This window comes from Pleurodeles waltl, chromosome 1_1 (genome assembly GCF_031143425.1).
Source record: "Pleurodeles waltl isolate 20211129_DDA chromosome 1_1, aPleWal1.hap1.20221129, whole genome shotgun sequence".
Lineage (NCBI taxonomy): Eukaryota > Metazoa > Chordata > Amphibia > Caudata > Salamandridae > Pleurodeles > Pleurodeles waltl.
Window position 1 is genome coordinate 4654787 of NC_090436.1, and position 19477 is coordinate 4674263.

Consider the following 19477-nt stretch of genomic DNA (forward strand, 5'->3'; position numbering starts at 1 on the left):
TCTGGGGATGCACCTCCCCCAGATAAAGAAAGCAGAAAGTTCGATGCAGCCGGGAAGAGGGTCGCTGTCCAAGCAGCAAACCAGTGGCGCATCGCAAACTCACAAGCGCTGCTAGCGCGATACGACAGAGCCCACTGGGATGAGATGCAGCATCTCATTGAACATCTCCCAAAAGATCTACAAAAAAGAGCAAAACAGGTTGTTGAGGAGGGTCAAAACATTTCCAACAATCAAATACGCTCCTCTATGGATGCAGCAGACACAGCCGCAAGGACCATTAATACGTCGGTTACCATCCGTAGGCACGCATGGCTCAGAACGTCTGGATTCAAGCCAGAAATTCAGCAGGCAGTACTTAACATGCCAGTAAACGAAAAACTTCTGTTCGGTCCGGAGGTCGACACAGCCATAGAAAAGCTCAAAAAGGACACTGACACTGCCAAGGCCATGGGCGCACTCTACTCCCCGCAGAGCAGAGGATCTTATACCACCTTCCGCAAAACACCTTTTAGAGGAGGGTTTCGGGGTCAGGCCACACAAGCCAGTACCTCACAGTCCGCACCGTCCACCTACCAGGGACAGTACAGGGGAGGCTTTCGGGGCCAGTATAGAGGAGGGCAATTCCCTAGGAATAGAGGAAGATTTCAAAGCCCCAAAACCACTACCAACAAGCAGTGACTCACACGTCACTCACCCCCCCCACACAACACCAGTGGGGGGGAGGATACGTCATTATTACAAAGCATGGGAGGAAATAACTACAGACACTTGGGTCCTAGCAATTATCCAACATGGTTATTGCATAGAATTCCTGCAATTCCCTCCAGACATACCACCAAAATCACAGAATTTATCAAAACACCATTCACAGCTTCTAGAGATAGAAGTTCAAGCACTACTGCAAAAAAATGCAATAGAATTAGTACCAAGCACACAAATAAACACAGGAGTTTATTCACTGTACTTCTTGATACCAAAAAAGGACAAAACACTGAGACCAATTCTAGACCTCAGAGTAGTAAACACTTTCATCAAATCAGACCACTTTCACATGGTCACACTACAAGAAGTGTTACCATTGCTCAAAAAACACAACTACATGACAACCCTAGACCTCAAAGACGCATATTTCCATATACCAATACATCAATCACACAGAAAATATCTAAGGTTTGTATTCAAAGGAATACATTACCAATTCAAAGTATTGCCTTTTGGTTTAACAACCGCTCCAAGAGTATTCACAAAAGGCCTAGCAGTAGTCGCTGCACACATCAGAAGGCAGCAAATACATGTATTCCCGTATCTAGACGACTGGCTAATCAAAACCAGTTCGCTCACACAATGCTCAAACCACACAAATCAAGTCATACAAACCCTCTACAAACTAGGGTTCACCGTCAACTTTGCAAAATCCAACATTCAGCCAAGCAAAGTACAGCAATATCTAGGGGCCATAATAGACACGACAAAAGGAGTAGCAACGCCAACTCCACAAAGAATTCACAATTTCAACAGAGTCATTCAACACATGTCTCCAAGTCAAACAATACAAGCAAGAACAATACTACAGCTCCTAGGCATGATGTCCTCATGCATAGCCATTGTCCCAAACGCAAGACTGCACATGAGGCCCTTACAACAATGCCTAGCCTCACAGTGGTCTCAAGCACAGGGTCACCTTCTAGATCTGGTGTTAATAGACCGCCAAACTTACCTCTCGCTTCTATGGTGGAACAGTATAAATTTAAACAAAGGGCGGCCTTTCCAAGACCCAGTGCCACAGTACGTAATAACAACAGATGCTTCCATGACAGGGTGGGGAGCACATCTCAATCAACACAACATAAGAGGACAATGGAACATACATCAAACAAAACTGCATATAAATCATCTAGAATTATTAGCAGTTTTTCAAGCACTAAAATCTTTCCAACCAATCATAACCCACAAATACATCCTTGTCAAAACAGACAACATGACAACGATGTATTATCTAAACAAACAAGGAGGAACACATTCAACGCAGTTAAGCTTATTAGCTCAAAACATATGGAAGTGGGCAATCCACCATCAAATTCGCCTAATAGCACAGTTTATTCCAGGGATACAGAATCAACTGGCAGACAATCTCTCTCGAGATCACCAGCAAGTCCACGAATGGGAAATCCACCCACAAATTCTGAACACCTACTTCACACTCTGGGGAACACCTCAAATAGACTTATTTGCAACAAAAGAGAACGCAAAATGCCAAAACTTCGCGTCCAGATACCCACACAAGCAATCCCAAGGCAATGCCCTATGGATGAACTGGTCAGGAATATTTGCTTACGCTTTTCCTCCTCTCCCTCTCCTTCCTTATCTAGTAAACAAATTGAGTCAAAACAAACTCAAACTCATTTTAATAGCACCAACGTGGGCAAGACAACCCTGGTACACAACACTGCTAGATCTTTCTGTAGTACCCCACATCAAACTGCCCAACAAACCAGATCTGTTAACGCAACACAACCAACAGATCAGACACCCAGATCCAGCATCGCTGAATCTAGCAATCTGGCTCCTGAAATCCTAGAATTCGGACACTTACAACTTAGCCAAGAGTGTATGGAAGTCATAAAGCAGGCCAGAAGGCCATCCACTAGACACTGCTACGCAAGTAAGTGGAAAAGATTTGTTTGTTACTGCCATCATAATCAGATACAACCACTAGACGCAACTCCAAAACATATAGTAAATTACTTGCTCCATTTACAAAAAGCAAAGCTAGCCTTCTCTTCTATTAAAATACACCTTGCAGCAATATCTGCATACCTGCAGACTACCTATTCAACTTCCTTGTATAGGATACCAGTCATCAAAGCATTCATAGAAGGTCTTAAAAGAATTATACCACCAAGAACACCACCTGTTCCTTCATGGAACCTAAACGTGGTCCTAACAAGACTCATGGGCCCACCTTTCGAACCCATGCACTCTTGCGGAATACAATTCCTAACCTGGAAAGTTGCCTTTCTCATCGCCATTACATCTCTAAGAAGAGTAAGTGAAATTCAAGCGTTCACAACACAAGAACCTTTTATACAAATACATAAAAATAAGGTCGTCCTACGACCTAATCCAAAATTTTTACCAAAAGTTATTTCACCGTTCCATCTAAATCAAACGGTAGAACTACCAGTTTTTTTCCCACAGCCAGATTCTGTGGCTGAAAGAGCACTACATACATTAGATGTCAAAAGAGCATTAATGTACTACATTGACAGAACAAAGAACATCAGAAAGACTAAACAGCTATTTATTGCATTCCAAAAACCTCATGCAGGTAACCCAATATCAAAACAAGGTATAGCCAGATGGATAGTTAAATGCATCCAAATCTGCTACCTTAAAGCAAAAAGACAACTGCCCATTACTCCCAGGGCACATTCAACCAGGAAAAAAGGTGCTTCAATGGCCTTTTTAGGAAACATCCCAATGCATGAAATATGTAAGGCAGCCACATGGTCTACGCCTCACACATTCACCAAACACTACTGTATAGATGTGCTATCCGCACAACAAGCTACAGTAGGTCAAGCTGTATTAAGAACTCTATTTCAGACAACTTCTACTCCTACAGGCTAAACCACCGCTTATGGGGAAATAACTGCTTACTAGTCTATGCAGAACATGTGTATCTACAGCGACAGATGCCATCGAACTGAAAATGTCACTTACCCAGTGTACATCTGTTCGTGGCATCAGTCGCTGAGATTCACATGGGCCCACCCACCTCCCCGGAAGCCTGTAGCAGTTCAGAAGTTACCTTCAATTTTGTACATTTGTATATATATTATTTAAACCTTTAATAGGTACATACTTACACATTTCATTGCGCGGGCACTATTACTATAGTACAACTCCTACCTCACCCTCTGCGGGGAAAACAATCGAAGATGGAGTCGACGCCCATGCGCAATGAGCAAAGAAGGAGGAGTCACTCGGTCCCGTGACTCGAAAACACTTCTTCGAAGAAAAACAACTTGTAACACTCCGACCCAACACCAGATGGCGAGCTATTGCAGAACATGTGAATCTCAGCGACTGATGCCACGAACAGATGTACACTGGGTAAGTGACATTTTCATTTTGTGGCACAGGGGGGCCTGATTTGTGCCCCCCTACATGCCACTATGCCCAATGACCATGCCCAGGGGACAGAAGTCCCCTGGGCATGGCCATTGGGCATGGGGGCATGACTCCTGTCTTTGCTAAGACAGGAGTCATTTCAATGGGGGTTGGGAGTCGAAAAAAATGGCGCAAATCGGGTTGAGGCAAAAAATTTGCCTCAGCCTGACTTGCCCCATCTTTTGGCGCCCAAGCTCCATATTCCCCTACGCCGGCGCTGCCTGGTGTACGTCATTTTTTTTCACGCACATCAGGCAGCGCCGGCGGCTAACGCCGGCTAACGTCATTGAATAAATACGGCGCCCGCATGGTGCTTCAGAATGGCGTTAGCCGGCGCTAATTTTTTTGAAGCAAAACTGCGTTAGCGCAGTTTTGCGTCAAAAAGTATAAATATGGCCCTTGGTGTCTCCGTCTTCTCTGCAGGGTTTTTCAGCTCAGCAGTCCTCTTCTTCTTAGGTTGCAGGAATCTGAGTTCCTAGGTTCAGGGGAGCCCTTAAATACTAAATTTAAGGGCGTGTTTAGGTCTGGGGGGTTAGTAGCCAATGGCTACTAGCCCTGAGGGTTGGTACACCCTCTTTGTGCCTCCTCCCAAGGGGAGGGGGTCACATTCCTATCCCTAGGATTTCTAAAAGTTAGAGTCACCTCAGCTCAGGACACCTTAGGGGCTGTCCTGACTGGCCCGTGACTCCTCCTTGTTATTCTCATTATTTCCTCCGGCCTTGCCGCCAAAAGTGGGGCCGTGGCCGGAGGGGGCGGGCAACTCCACTAGCTGGAATGCCCTGTGGTGCTGGAACAAAGGGGGTGAGCCTTTGAGGCTCACCGCCAGGTGTTACAGGTCCTGCCTGGGGGAGGTGATAGCATCTCCACCCAGTGCAGGCTTTGTTACTAGCCACAGAGTGACAAAGGCACTCTCCCCATGTGGCCAGCAACATGTCTCGAGTGTGGCAGACTGCTAAAACCAGTCAGCCTACACGGGTACTCGGTTAAGGTTTCAGGGGGCACCTCTAAGGTGCCCTCTGGGGTGTATTTTACAATAAAATGTACACTGGCATCAGTGTGCATTTATTGTGCTGAGAAGTTTGATACCAAACTTCCCAGTTTTCAGTGTAGCCATTATGGTGCTGTGGAGTTCATGTTTGACAGACTCCCATACCATATACTCTTATGGCTACCCTGCACTTACAATGTCTAAGGTTTTGCTTAGACACTGTAGGGGCATAGTGCTCATGCACTTATGCCCTCACCTATGGTATGTGCACCCTGCCTTAGGGCTGTAAGGCCTGCTAGAGGGGTGACTTACCTATACTGCATAGGCAGTGTGAGGTTGGCATGGCACCCTGAGGGGAGTGCCATGTCGACTTACTCGTTTTGTCCTCACCAGCACACACAAGCTGGCAAGCAGTGTGTCTGTGCTGAGTGAGGGGTCCCCAGGGTGGCATAAGATATGCTGCAGCCCTTAGAGACCTTCCCTGGCATCAGGGTCCTTGGTACCAGGGGTACCAGTTACAAGGGACTTACCTGGATGCCAGGGTGTGCCAATTGTGAAAACAAAAGTACAGGTTAGGGAAAGAACACTGGTGCTGGGGCCTGGTTAGCAGGCCTCAGCACACTTTCAATTCAAAACATAGCATCAGCAAAGGCAAAAAGTCAGGGGGTAACCATGCCAAGGAGGCATTTCCTTACACAACCCCCCCCCCCCAACGAAAGAGGATGAGACTAACCTTTCCCAAGGGAGTCTTCATTTTCTAAGTGGAAGAACCTGGAAAGGCCATCTGCATTGGCATGGGCAGTCCCAGGTCTGTGTTCCACTATAAAGTCCATTCCCTGTAGGAAGATGGACCACCTCAACAGTTTTGGATTTTCACCTTTCATTTGCATCAGCCATCTGAGAGGTCTGTGGTCAGTTTGAACTACAAAGTGAGTACCAAAGAGGTATGGTCTCAGCTTCTTTAGGGACCAAACCACAGCAAAGGCCTCCCTCTCAATGGCACTCCAACGCTGCTCCCTGGGGAGTAACCTCCTGCTAATGAAAGCAACAGGCTGGTCAAGGCCATCTTCATTTGTTTGGGACAATACTGCCCCTATCCCATGTTCAGAGGCATCTGTCTGCACAATGAACTGCTTGGAGTAATCTGGAGCTTTTAGAACTGGTGCTGTGCACATTGCTTGTTTCAGGGTGTCAAAGGCCTGTTGGCATTCTACAGTCCAGTTTACCTTCTTGGCCATTTTCTTGGAGGTAAGTTCTGTGAGGGCTGTCACTATGGATCCATATCCCTTCACAAACCTCCTGTAGTACCCAGTCAAGCCAAGGAATGCCCTGACTTGAGTCTGGGTTTTTGGAGCTGCCCAGTCCAGAATAGTCTGGATAGTCTGTTGGCCAGAGAGGGTGTCTGAGTAGATCACTCCATCCACTGAGCCATCTTTAGGGTTTGATGAGAGGAGATCAGGGAGAGGTTCACTCTCAGCTTCCTGGTCCTCATCTGTTACCATCAACAGATTCACATCAGCCCTGTCATGGAAGAGCTTAAGGCGGTTCACATGGATCACCCTCTTGGGGCTCCTGCTAGTGCCTAGGTCCACCAGGTAGGTGACCTGACTCTTCTTCTCTAGCACTGGGTAAGGGCCACTCCATTTGTCCTGAAGTGCCCTGGGAGCCACAGGCTCCAAAACCCAGACTTTCTGCCCTGGTTGAAATTCAACCATTGCAGCCTTTTGGTCATACCAAAACTTCTGGAGCTGTTGGCTGGCCTCAAGGTTTTAACTTGCCTTTTCCATGTACTCTGCCATCCTTGAACGAAGCCAAGTACATAGTCCACTATGTCTTGTTTAGGCTCATGAAGAGGTCTCTCCCAGCCTTCTTTCACAAGAGCTAGTGGTCCCCTTACAGGGTGGCCAAACAGAAGATCAAAGGGTGAGAACCCTACTCCCTTCTGATGCACCTCTCTGTAAGCGAAAAGCAGACATGGCAAGAGGGCATCCCATCTCCTTTTGAGTTTTTCTGGGAGCCCCATGATCATGCCTTTTAATGTCTTGTTGAATCTCTCAACAAGGCCATTAGTTTGTGGATGATAGGGTGTAGTGAATTTATAAGTTACTCCACATGTGTTTCAGGTATGCTGGCATGAAGTTGGTACCTCTGTCAGATACCACCTCCTTAGGGAAGCCCACTCTGGTAAAGATACCAATGAGGGCCTTGGCTACTGCAGGGGCAGTAGTCGACCTAAGGGGAATAGCTTCAGGGTATCTAGTAGCATGATCTACTACTACTAGTATGTACATATTCCCTGAGGCTGTGGGAGGTTCAAGTGGACCCACTATGTCCACACCCACTCTTTCAAAGGGGACCCCCACCACTGGAAGTGGAATGAGGGGGGCCTTTGGATGTCCACCTGTCTTACCACTGGCTTGACAGGTGGTACAGGAGACACAAAACTCCTTAACTTTCTGGGACATGTTGGGCCAGTAGAAGTGGTTGACTAGCCTCTCCCACGTCTTGGTTTGTCCCAAATGCCCAGCAAGGGGAATATTATGGGCTAAGGTCAGTATGAACTCTCTGAACTCCTGAGGCACTACCACTCTCCTAGTGGCACCAGGTTTGGGATCTCGTGCCTCAGTGTACAGGAGTCCATCTTCCCAATAGACCCTATGTGTTCCAGTTTTCTTGCATTGGACTCTTCAGCAGCTTGCTGCCTAAGGCCTTCAAGAGAGGGACAGGTTTCTTGTCCCTTACACAACTGCTCTCTTGAGGGTCCCCCTGGGCCTAAGAGCTCAACCTGATAAGGTTCTAACTCCATAGGCTCAGTTCCCTCAGAGGGTAGAACTTCTTCCTGAGAAGAGAGGTTCTCTTTTTGTTGTTGTGTTGCAGCTGGTTTCCCAGTTGTCTTTCCTTTCCTCTTGGTAGGCTGGGCCCTTTTTCCAGACTCCAGCTCTACTTTTTCACCCTAAGCCTTGCACTGTGCCCTTGTCTTGACACACACCAGTTCAGGGATACCCAGCATGGCTGCATGGGTATTCAATTCTACCTCAGCCCATGCTGAGGACTCCAGGTCATTTCCAAGCAAACAGTCTACTGGGATATTTGAGAAGACCACCACCTGTTTCAGGCCATTGACCCCTCCCCACTCTAAAGTTACCATAGCCATGGGATGTACTTTAGTTTGATTGTCAGCATTGGTGACTGGATAAGTTTGTCCAGCCAGGTATTGACCAGGGGAAACCAGTTTCTCTGTCACCATGGTGACACTGGCACCTGTATCCCTCAGGCCTTCTACACTTGTCCCATTAATTAAGAGCTGCTGCCTGTATTTTTGCATGTTAGGAGGCCAGTCAGCCAGTGTGGCTAAATCCACCCCACCCTCAGAGACTAATGTAGCTTCAGTGTGAACCCTGATTTGCTCTGGGCACATTGTTGATCCCACTTGGAGACTGGCCATTCCAGTGTTAGCTGGAGTGGAGTTAGAAGTGGTACTTTTCTTGGGACAGGCCTTGTCTCCAGTTTGGTGTCCAGGCTGATTACAGCTACGACACCAGGCCTTTTTGGGATCAAAGTTTTTACCCTTGTACCCAAAATTGTTTTGTGAAGAGGCTCTGGGCCCACCCTCCTGTGCAGGTTTTTGGGGGCCTGTAGAAGACTCTTTACTATTTTTGTTTTTGGATGTCTCAACACTCTTCCCCTGGGGAGGCTTTGTGACCCCTTTCTTTTGGTCACCCCCTGTGGAAGTCTTGGTCACCCTAGTCTTGACCCAATGGTCCGCCTTCTTTCCCAATTCTTGGGGAGAAATTGGTCCTAGGTCTACCAGATGCTGACGCAGTTTATCATTTGAACAATTACCTAATAGGTGTTCTTTCACAAATAAATTGTACAGCCCATCATAATTACTTACACCACTGCCTTGAATCCAACCATCCAGTGTTTTTACTGAGTAGTCCACAAAATCAACCCAGGTCTGGCTCGAGGATTTTTGAGCCCCCCTGAATCTAATTCTATACTCCTCAGTGGAGAATCCAAAGCCCTCAATCAGGGTTCCCTTCATGAGGTCATAAGATTCTGCATCTTTTCCAGAGAGTGTGAGGAGTCTATCCCTACACTTTCCAGTGAACATTTCCCAAAGGAGAGCACCCCAGTGAGATCTGCTTACTTTTCTGGTTACACAAGCCCTCTCAAAAGCTGTGAACCATTTGGTGATGTCATCACCATCTTCATATTTAGTTACAATCCCTTTAGGGATTTTCAACATGTCAGGAGAATCTCTGACCCTATTTATGTTGCTGCCACCATTGATGGGTCCTAGGCCCATCTCTTGTCTTTCCCTTTCTATGTCTAGGATCTGTCTTTCCAAAGCCAATCTTTTGGCCATCCTGGCTAACTGGATGTCCTCTTCACTGAGGCTATCCTCAGTGATTTCAGAGGTGCTGGTCCCTCCTGTGAGGGAAGCAGCATCTCTGACTATCACAGTTGGAATCAGGGATTGAGGGTCCCTGGGTTCCCTAGTTAGGACTGGAAGGTGGGAATTCTCCTCCATGTCACTAACATCATCCTCTGGGATGTCATCCTCAGAGGGGTTGGCTTTTTCAAACTCTGCCAAAAGCTCCTGGAGCTGTAGTTTGGAGGGTCTTAAGCCAATTGTGATTTTCTTTATTTTGCAGAGTGACCTTAGCTCCCTCATCTTAAGATGGAGGTAAGGTGTGAAGTCGAGTTCCTCCACATTCACATCTGCACCAGGCATTATGTTTCTAAAAGTTGGAATACTTTTTAAGAATCTAAAACTAGTTCTAGAATCTAATTCAAACTTTCACAAAACTTTTAAACTCTAAAAGAAATGCTAACGGGGACTAACACAAGGCCCTAGCAGGACTTTTAAGAATTTCGAAAAAAAAATCAAATTGCAAAAATCAATTTCTAATGACAATTTTTGGAATTTGTCGTGTGATCAGGTATTGGCTGAGTAGTCCAGCAAATGCAAAGTCTTGTACCCCACCGCTGATCCACCAATGTAGGAAGTTGGCTCTGTATGTGCTATTTCAAAGTAAGGAATAGCATGCACAGAGTCCAAGGGTTCCCCTTAGAGGTAAGATAGTGGCAAAAAGAGATAATACTAATGCTCTATTTTGTGGTAGTGTGGTCGAGCAGTAGGCTTATCAAAGGAGTAGTGTTAAGCATTTGTTGTACATACACACAGGCAATAAATGAGGAACACACACTCAGAGACAATTCCAGGCCAATAGGTTTTTGAATAGAAAAATATATTGTTCGATGGCATATGTTGCTGCAGATACACATGTTTCGCACAGTCCGCTGCCTGGTGTTGGGCTCGGAGTATTACAAGTTGTTTTTCTTCGAAGAAGTCTTTTTTGGTCACGGGACCGAAGGACTCCTCCCTCTTCGGCTCCATTGCGCATGGGCGTCGACTCCATCTTAGATTGTTTTTTTCCGCTGTCGGGTTCGGACGTATTCCTTTTCGCTCCGTGTTTCGGGTCGGAAAGTTAGTCAGAATCTCGGAAGAAAGCATCGGTATTGTTCCGTTCGGTATCGGGATAGTTAGGTACATCGACACCGATCATCGGAAGATTTTGGGGTAGCTTCGATCCCCCGTCGGGGCCTGGTCGGCCCGACCGCGTGCGACATCGAAGCCGATGGAACGGACCCCGTTTCGTTTCTGCCCAAAATGTCACAGTAAGTATCCTTATACAGATCAGCACTTGGTCTGTAACTTGTGCTTGTCCCCCGAGCACAAGGAGGATACCTGTGAGGCCTGTCGAGCCTTCCGGTCCAGAAAAACACTCCGGGACCGAAGAGCCAGGCGTCTACAAATGGCTTCCACGCCGACAAAACAACGTTTCGACGACGAAGAGGAAACATTCTCGGTTCCGGAATCAGAATCCGGAGACTCCGACGTCGAACAACAGCAACAAACAGTGAGTAAGACGTCGAAAATTAAAACCATCGAGAAGACAAAAGCCCAGGGGACGCCACTGCCAACAGGCCATGGCTCGACCCATAAAACCGGCGAGCCGTCGAAGGCGCCGAAAAAGGGCACGCCCATAGCGAAGACACCCGACTCCGGTCGAGGGACCGCCATGGAGCAACCTCGGAGCCGAGATAGCGGCTCCGAGAGGCAAAAACAAGATGCCGGCACCGAAAAACATCGGCACCGAGACACCCTACCGAAAGCCACAAAAATTCTGTCGGTGCCGAAGCCGAAAAAAGATTCTCTCTCGGCGCCGAAAAGTTCCACACCTCCATCCTACACAGAGGAACAAGTAATAAGTGGCCAGATGCACAGATTTGGACAAGAGCTCCAAAGTGTAGAATCAGACTACACACAAAAGAGACTGTACATCCAGCAAGACACAGGGAAGATATCAACCCTTCCCCCAATAATGAGAAAAAGAAGGATCAGACTTCTCGAGGATGACGCACAACCACAAGCCAAAGTGGTTAAAAAAGTCACGCCTCCGCCCTCTCCACCACAACAGGCATCGCCGGCACAAACACCGCCACAAATGCACTCACCAGCGCAAACTACCATAAGTCAAGATAATCAGGATCAAGACGCTTGGGACCTATATGACACCCCAGTGCCGGACAATGATCCCGATTCATACCCCACAAAGCCGTCACCGCCAGAGGACAGTACCTCATACTCGCAACTGGTGGCTAGGGCAGCAGAATTCCACAATGTCCAACTGCATTCCGATCCTATAGAGGATGATTTTTTATTTAACACCCTCTCGGCTACACATAGCCAATATCAATGTCTCCCAATGCTACCAGGGATGTTACGGCACGCAAAACAAATTTTTGAAGAGCCCGTAAAATCAAGAGCCATCACCCCAAGGGTGGATAAGAAATACAAACCACCACCCACAGACCCAGTGTTTATTACTTCGCAGTTACCACCTGACTCCGTAGTAGTAGGGGCAGCTCGCAAAAGAGCAAATTCCCATACATCTGGCGACGCCCCACCTCCGGACAAAGAAAGCAGAAAATTTGATGCGGCAGGAAAAAGAGTAGCATCACAGGCAGCCAACCAGTGGCGCATCGCAAATTCTCAAGCGCTGCTGGCCCGATATGACCGCGCACACTGGGATGAGATGCAACTTCTCATAGACCATCTTCCACAGGAATACCAAAAAAGGGCGCAGCAAATAGTTGAAGAGGGACAAACGATATCAAACAATCAAATCCGCTCTTCAATGGACGCAGCGGATACTGCAGCGAGAACAGTCAACACTGCTGTCACCATAAGGAGACACGCTTGGCTCCGCACTTCAGGCTTCAAACCGGAAATCCAGCAGGCTGTCCTTAATATGCCCTTCAACGAGAAACAACTTTTTGGCCCTGAAGTGGACACAGCCATTGAAAAACTTAAAAAGGACACAGACACGGCCAAAGCCATGGGCGCACTCTACTCCCCGCAGAGCAGAGGCTCTTTTAGAAAAACTCCATTTAGAGGGGGGTTTCGTGGCCAACCCACAGACACCACCAGCCAACAAACCAGAACCACACCATATCAGGGTTCATTCCAAAGAGGAGGTTTCAGGGGATATAGAGGGGGTCAATTCCCAAGGAGTAGGGGAAGATTCCAGACTCCAAAAACACCTCCACCTAAACAGTGACTTTCAAGTCACACAACCCCTTCACTCAACACCAGTGGGGGGAAGACTAAGCCAATTCTACCACTCTTGGCAGCAGATTACAACAGACAATTGGGTATTAGCAATAATCCAACGTGGCTATTGCATAGAATTCCACAAATTCCCACCAAACATCCCTCCAAAAACACGCAAAATGTCACCTCAACATTTAGAACTTTTAGGACTAGAAGTTCAAGCACTACTGCAAAAGGATGCAATAGAGTTAGTACCAGTACAACAAAAAAACACAGGAGTTTACTCCCTGTACTTTCTAATTCCAAAAAAAGACAAAACATTAAGACCAATATTAGATCTCAGGACACTAAATACCTACATCATATCGGACCACTTTCACATGGTCACACTACAAGACATCATTCCACTGCTCAAACAGCAAGATTACATGACCACATTAGACCTAAAAGATGCGTACTTTCATATACCGATACACCCTTCTCACAGAAAGTACCTAAGGTTCGTACTCAAAGGAATACATTACCAATTCAAAGTGTTGCCATTCGGAATAACAACTGCACCAAGAGTATTCACAAAATGTCTAGCAATAGTAGCAGCACATATCAGGAGACAACAGATACATGTGTTTCCTTACCTAGACGATTGGCTAATCAAGACCGACACAGTAAAAAAGTGCACAAACGACACCACATATGTCATACAAACCCTTCACAAACTGGGTTTCTCCATCAACTATACAAAGTCACACCTCGAACCGTGTCAGACACAACAATATCTAGGGGCAACTATCAACACATCAAAAGGAATTGCCACTCCAAGTCCACAAAGAGTGCAAGCATTCCACAAGGTAATAAGTGCTATGTTTCCAAACCAAAAGATACAAGCAAAATTTGTGCTAAAACTTCTAGGCATGATGTCATCATGCATAGCCATTGTCCCAAACGCAAGACTACACATGCGACCCTTACAACAGTGCCTAGCATCACAATGGTCACAGGCACAGGGTCAACTTCAAGATCTGGTGTTGGTAGACCGCCAAACATACCTCTCGCTTCTATGGTGGAACAGCAACAATTTAAACAAAGGGCGGACATTTCAGGACCCAGTGCCTCAATACGTTATAACAACAGATGCTTCCATGACAGGGTGGGGAGCACACCTCAATCACCACAGCATTCAAGGACAATGGGATGTACACCAAACAAAATTTCATATCAATTACCTAGAACTGTTAGCAGTATTTCTAGCGTTAAAAGCCTTTCAACCCATAATAACACACAAATACATTCTTGTCAAAACAGACAACATGACAACAATGTATTATTTAAACAAACAAGGAGGAACACACTCGACACAATTGTGTCTCCTAACACAAAAAATATGGCAGTGGGCGACTCACAACAACATTCGCCTAATAGCACAATTTATTCCAGGGATCCAAAACCAACTAGCAGACAACCTTTCGCGAGACCACCAACAAGTCCACGAATGGGAAATTCACCCCCAAGTTCTGAACAAGTACTTTCAAATTTGGGGAACACCCCAGATAGATTTGTTCGCAACAAAAGAAAACGCAAAATGCCAAAACTTCGCATCCAGGTACCCACACCGTGAATCACAAGGCAATGCTCTATGGATGAGTTGGTCAGGGATATTTGCATACGCTTTTCCCCCTCTCCCTCTCCTTCCATATCTAGTAAACAAGTTGAGTCAAAACCAACTCAAACTCATACTGATAGCACCCACATGGGCAAGACAACCTTGGTATACAACTCTACTAGACCTTTCACTAGTACCGCATGTCAAACTACCCAACAGACCAGATCTGTTAACACAACACAAACAACAGATCAGGCATCCAAACCCAGCATCATTGAATCTGGCAATTTGGCTCCTGAAATCCTAGAATTCGGACACTTAGACCTCACACAAGAATGTATGGAGGTCATAAAACAAGCTAGAAAAGCTTCCACTAGACACTGCTATGCATCTAAGTGGAAAAGATTTGTTTGCTACTGCCATACCAATCAAATCCAACCATTGCATGCCTCTACAAAGGACATAGTGGGATACTTACTACATTTGCAAAAAGCGAATCTCGCTTTTTCATCTATAAAAATACACCTCGCAGCAATATCTGCTTACCTACAAACTACTCATTCATCGTCTCTATTTAGAATACCAGTTATTAAAGCATTCATGGAAGGGCTAAAAAGAATTATACCACCAAGAACACCACCAGTTCCTTCATGGAACCTTAACATCGTCTTAACAAGACTCATGGGTCCACCTTTCGAACCCATGCATTCCTGTGAAATGCAATATCTAACCTGGAAAGTCGCATTTCTCATTGCAATCACATCCCTCAGAAGAGTAAGTGAAATACAGGCATTTACCATACAAGAACCATTTATTCAAATACACAAAAATAAAATAGTTCTAAGAACAAATCCAAAATTTCTACCAAAAGTAATCTCACCATTCCATTTAAATCAAACAGTAGAATTGCCAGTGTTCTTCCCACAACCAGATTCCGTGGCTGAAAGGGCACTACATACATTAGACATCAAAAGAGCACTAATGTACTACATTGACAGAACAAAGCTAATCAGGAAAACAAAACAACTGTTCATAGCTTTTCAAAAACCACACATAGGAAATCCAATCTCTAAACAAGGCATTGCTAGATGGATAGTCAGATGTATTCAAACATGCTATCTTAAAGCCAAAAGAGAATTGCCTATTACACCAAAGGCACACTCAACCAGAAAGAAAGGTGCTACAATGGCCTTTCTAGGAAACATTCCTATGAGCGAAATATGTAAGGCTGCAACCTGGTCTACGCCTCATACATTTACTAAACACTACTGTGTAGACGTACTAAATGCACAACAAGCTACAGTGGGCCAAGCTGTACTAAGAACATTATTCCAAACTACTTCAACTCCTACAGGCTAAACCACCGCTTTTAGGGGAGGTAACTGCTTTATAGTCTATGCGAAACATGTGTATCTGCAGCAACATATGCCATCGAACTGAAAATGTCACTTACCCAGTGTACATCTGTTCGTGGCATTAGTCGCTGCAGATTCACATGTGCCCTCCCGCCTCCCCTGGAAGCCTGTAGCCGTTTAGAAGTACATCTTAAATCTTAAACATTTGTACATTTGTAAATAATTATTATAAACTTTTTATGTACATACGTATTCACTCCATTGCATGGGCACTATTTATAGCAAACAACTCCATCCTCACCCTCTGCGGGGAAAACAATCTAAGATGGAGTCGACGCCCATGCGCAATGGAGCCGAAGAGGGAGGAGTCCTTCGGTCCCGTGACAAAAAAAGACTTCTTCGAAGAAAAACAACTTGTAATACTCCGAGCCCAACACCAGGCAGCGGACTGTGCGAAACATGTGAATCTGCAGCGACTAATGCCACGAACAGATGTACACTGGGTAAGTGACATTTTCATTCTTAGTTTATTTTAAGAACCACAGCTTCAAATTCTACATGTAATACTTTGCATGAAAGGTATTGCAGGTAAGTACTTTAGGAATTTTGAATAATCACAATAGCATATATACTTTTCAAATAAAACACATATAGCTATTTTAAAACTAGACAGTGCAATTTTCACAGTTCCTAGGGGAGGTAAGTAATTGTTAGTTCTTGCAGGTAAGTAAACCACCTACTGGGTTCAGATTTGGGTCGAAGGTAGCCCACCGTTGGGGGTTCAGAACAGCCCCAAAGTTACCACACCAGCAGCTCAGGGCCGGTCAGGTGCAGAGTTCAAAGTGGTGCCCAAAACGCATAGGCTTCAATGGAGAAGGGGGTGACCCGGTTCCAGTCTGCCAGCAGGTAAGTACCCGCGTCTTCGGAGGGCAGACCAGGGGGGTTTTGTAGGGCACCGGGGGGGACACAAGTTAGCACAGAAAGTACACCCTCAGCAGCACGGGGGCGGCCGGATGCAGTGTGCAAACACACGTCGGGTTTGTAATAGGTTTCAATGGGAGACCAAGGGGTCCTTCAGCGATGCAGGCAGGCAAGGGGGGGGCTCCTCGGGGTAGCCACCACCTGGGCAAGGGAGAGGGCCTCCTGGCGGTCACTCCTGCACTGGAGTTCCGATCCTTCAGGTCCTGGGGGCTGCGGGTGCAGGGTCTTGTCCAGGTGTCGGGATCTGAGAGTCAGGCAGTCGCGGTCAGGGGGAACCTCGGGATTCCCTCTGCAGGCGTCGCTGTGGGAGCTCAGGGGGGAAAACTTTGCTTACTCACAGTCTCGGAGTCGCCGGAGGGTCCTCCCTGAAGTGTTGTTTCTCCACCAGTCGAGTCGGGGTCGCCGGGTGCAGGGTTGCAAGTCTCACGCTTCTGGCGGGAAACGCTGTTGCCTTTAAGTTGCTCCTTTGGAAACAAAGTTGCAGTCTTGGGTGAACAGGGCCGCTGTTCTCGGGAGTTTCTAGGTCCTTTTAGAGCAGGGCAGTCCTCTGAGGATTCAGAGGTCGCTGGTCCGGGGGAAAGCGTCGCTGGAGCAGTTTTCTTCCGAAGGGGGGAGACAGGCCGGTAGAGCTGGGGCCAAGACAGTTGGTGTCTCCGTCTTCTCTGCAGGGTTTTTCAGCTCAGCAGTCCTCTTCTTCTTAGGTTGCAGGAATCTGAGTTCCTAGGTTCAGGGGAGCCCTTAAATACTAAATTTAAGGGCGTGTTTAGGTCTGGGGGGTTAGTAGCCAATGGCTACTAGCCCTGAGGGTGGGTACACCCTCTTTGTGCCTCCTCCCAAGGGGAGGGGGTCACATTCATATCCCTATTGGGGGAATCCTCCATCTGCAAGATGGAGGATTTCTAAAAGTTAGAGTCACCTCAGCTCAGGACACCTTAGGGGCTGTCCTGACTGGCCAGTGACTCCTCCTTGTTATTCTCATTATTTCCTCCGGCCTTGCCGCCAAAAGTGGGGCCGTGGCCGGAGGGGGCGGGCAACTCCACTAGCTGGAATGCCCTGTGGTGCTGGAACAAAGGGGGTGAGCCTTTGAGGCTCACCGCCAGGTGTTACAGCTCCTGCCTGGGGGAGGTGATAGCATCTCCACCCAGTGCAGGCTTTGTTACTAGCCACAGAGTGACAAAGGCACTCTCCCCATGTGGCCAGCAACATGTCTCGAGTGTGGCAGGCTGCTAAAACCAGTCAGCCTACACGGGTAGTCGGTTAAGGTTTCAGGGGGCACCTCCAAGGTGCCCTCTGGGGTGTATTTTACAATAAAATGTACACTGGCATCAGTGTGCATTTATTGTGCTGAGAAGTTTGATACCAAACTTCCCAGTTTTCAGTGTAGCCATTATGGTGCTGTGGAGTTCGTGTTTGACAGACTCCCAGACCATATACTCTTATGGTTACCCTGCACTTACAATGTCTAAGGTTTTGCTTAGACACTGTAGGGGCACAGTGCTCATGCACTGGTGCCCTCACCTATGGTATAGTGCACCCTGCCTTAGGGCTGTAAGGCCTGCTAGAGGGGTGACTTATCTATACTGCATAGGCAGTGTGAGTTTGGCATGGCACCCTGAGGGGAGTGCCATGTCGACTTACTCGTTTTGTCCTCACCAGCACACACAAGCTGGCAAGCAGTGTGTCTGTGCTGAGTGAGGGGTCCCCAGGGTGGCATAAGATATGCTGCAGCCCTTAGAGACCTTCCCTGGAATCAGGGCCCTTGGTACCAGGGGTACCAGTTACAAGGGACTTACCTGGATGCCAGGGTGTGCCAATTGTGAAAACAAAAGTACAGGTTAGGGAAAGAACACTGGTGCTAGGGCCAGGTTAGCAGGCCTCAGCACACTTTCAATTCAAAACATAGCATCAGCAAAGGCAAAAAGTCAGGGGGTAACCATGCCAAGGAGGCATTTCCTTACAGGTGTCACCTGGGCCATAGGGACCCTGCCCCAGCAGCCATGTAGAAGGTGTCACCTGAGAGACGCGGACCCTGACCCCAGAAGCCTTGTATGAGTGTCACCTAAGACATGAGGACCCTGACCCTGAAACATGTGAATCCTGACCCCAGAAGCCATAAATGAGGTGTCCCCTGGGACTTGGGGTGGTGACACTAGAAGGCATGTATGAGGTGTCACCTGGGACGTAGGGACTCTGAACCCAGACGCCCCAGAAGAGGCGTTACCTGTGACACCCAGACCCTGACCCCAGAAGTCATGTATGAGGTGTCATCTGTGACACTTGGACCCTGACCCTAGAAGCCATGTATGGGCAATGCCCTCATGTGTTACTTCACCCACATGCCAGCCTCCATGCCTGCAGGTAACCATCTAACATGGCCTCTCTCCTTTCCCAGCAGCTCATCCGGCTGAAAGGCGGAGCCAAGGTGGGCGAGGGACGTGTGGAGGTGCTGCGGAAGGGCGTGTGGGGTACGGTGTGCGATGACAAGTGGAACCTGCCGGCGGCGAGCGTGGTGTGCCGTGAACTGGGCTTCGGCAGTGCCAAGGAGGCACCCACTGGTGCCCGGATGGGTCAAGGTGAGTGGGGGAGGGAGGCAGGTGGGGGACCCCAAGTCACCCCAGAGAGCTGTAGTCTTATTGAGGGTCAAGAGGGGGCTCACAGAGGATCTACTACACCCAGCCCCCCCCCGGTGTTACTCTGCCACAGAGGGCAAGGTATGGCTCATGGACAGACAGACCTCTGCTCATTAGGGGGACAGA

General features: G+C 47.4%; 1 protein-coding gene across 5 annotated transcripts in view; it reads left to right on the forward strand.

The window, feature by feature from the left end:
- Positions 1–19477, forward strand: part of LOXL3 (lysyl oxidase like 3) — a 330073-nt gene that overhangs the window by 258677 nt on the left and 51919 nt on the right. For 3 of the 5 annotated variants that reach the window (XM_069203048.1, XM_069203150.1, XM_069203188.1), the window contains one exon: positions 19114–19294. In XM_069203048.1, coding sequence (XP_069059149.1) covers positions 19114–19294 — 181 coding nt within the window. The remainder of the gene's footprint in view (positions 1–19113; positions 19295–19477) is intronic. The other 2 variants (XM_069203233.1, XM_069203110.1) reach the window with 1 other exon arrangement.